General features: G+C 57.2%; 1 protein-coding gene across 1 annotated transcript in view; it reads left to right on the top strand.

The window, feature by feature from the left end:
* The first annotated feature begins 915 nt into the window (after window positions 1–915).
* The window catches only part of SRSF6 (serine and arginine rich splicing factor 6), a 4240-nt gene continuing 4028 nt past the window's right edge, over window positions 916–1127 (top strand). The window contains exon 1 of the mRNA XM_014520406.2: window positions 916–1000. Within this exon, the coding sequence (XP_014375892.2) occupies window positions 916–1000 (85 nt within the window). The remainder of the gene's footprint in view (window positions 1001–1127) is intronic.

The following is a 1127-nucleotide window of genomic DNA, read 5'->3' on the forward strand; positions in this document are numbered from 1 at the left end:
TATAAAAATAAAAATCTAGTCCCAGAGATTTCCATTTCTCTGAAACAAACTGAGCAACTGGCTTGTTATACATTAACTGAGAGCTGAGTAACGTCATGAAAACTTGAAGGCAATTGCTGGAGTCTCTGGTGGGTTATATTAGTGGTGCTAACAGTCCCAGGAGATCATAATGGAGCATTAGTAGCATCTGGGTTTACTCTTCATAGGGACAGAGCTGGTAAATCTCAGAGTAGGAGGAAAAAAGTGGTTCTAACGCTTAAAATGCTGCTGGAGAAAAGGCAGCATCTCAGTTTCTCGATGGAATTTTTGAAGTGTGGAAGCAGAGTGGCCGGAGCCACCAACAAGGGCTATTTTTAAAAATGTTTTATTTGGGCAACTACAGAATTAAAACTCCATGGCAGGAAGGATGCCCAGGAATTGTTCATCCGGGGTCATGGACGTCTTTGCAAAAGGAGCAATGGCATTTTTTAGGATGAGATAATAGTGCTCAGGCAGGCTGACATCCTGGCAGGAGGGCCACGCTGTGTTGCTTCAAATGGAGGCGAACCCCAGCTGGAATCTGGTCACGTATCATGTATGGGGGCAGCAGCCACAGCTGTGCTGGGTGCAGTCCCCGGGCAGACTAGGGACGTTTCCCTCTCTAAAGCGCCTGCGCGCTGCATGCCCGTGCCCCCAGGCAGCCGCAGTTCATCTCCCAGCACAGGTGGCCGGGCGCGGCGGACACTGGAGCTTGCGCTCAGGGCCCTTCCCGCCCTCTCCCAGCCGGGTCTGTCCCGCGCAGGCGCACAAGGAGCTGTGGAAACGCGTGCAGAGCCCTACGCTGGCGCAACGGCGCTCGTCGAACTACTAGAGATGCGCCGTCACGCCTGCGCAGAGAGGGCTTCTTCTTCCGTCCCAGCCGCCCCTGGGAGCGTCATGGCGCCGCTCACGTTCTCCGCGGTGACGTCACCTGCCCCGCCCCCCGGTATAAAGGCCTGCGCGGGCGACCGGCGCCATTGTGGTGCGGAGCAGGCCGCAGGCGGCGAGCGCGGCCTGGCAGCACCGACCTCCCAGCGGTCCCCGGCCCCGCTCGCAGCCATGCCGCGTGTCTACATCGGGCGCCTCAGCTACCACGTGCGGGAGCACGG

This window comes from Alligator sinensis, unplaced genomic scaffold (genome assembly GCF_000455745.1).
Source record: "Alligator sinensis unplaced genomic scaffold, ASM45574v1 scaffold511_1, whole genome shotgun sequence".
Classification (NCBI taxonomy): Eukaryota; Metazoa; Chordata; order Crocodylia; family Alligatoridae; genus Alligator; species Alligator sinensis.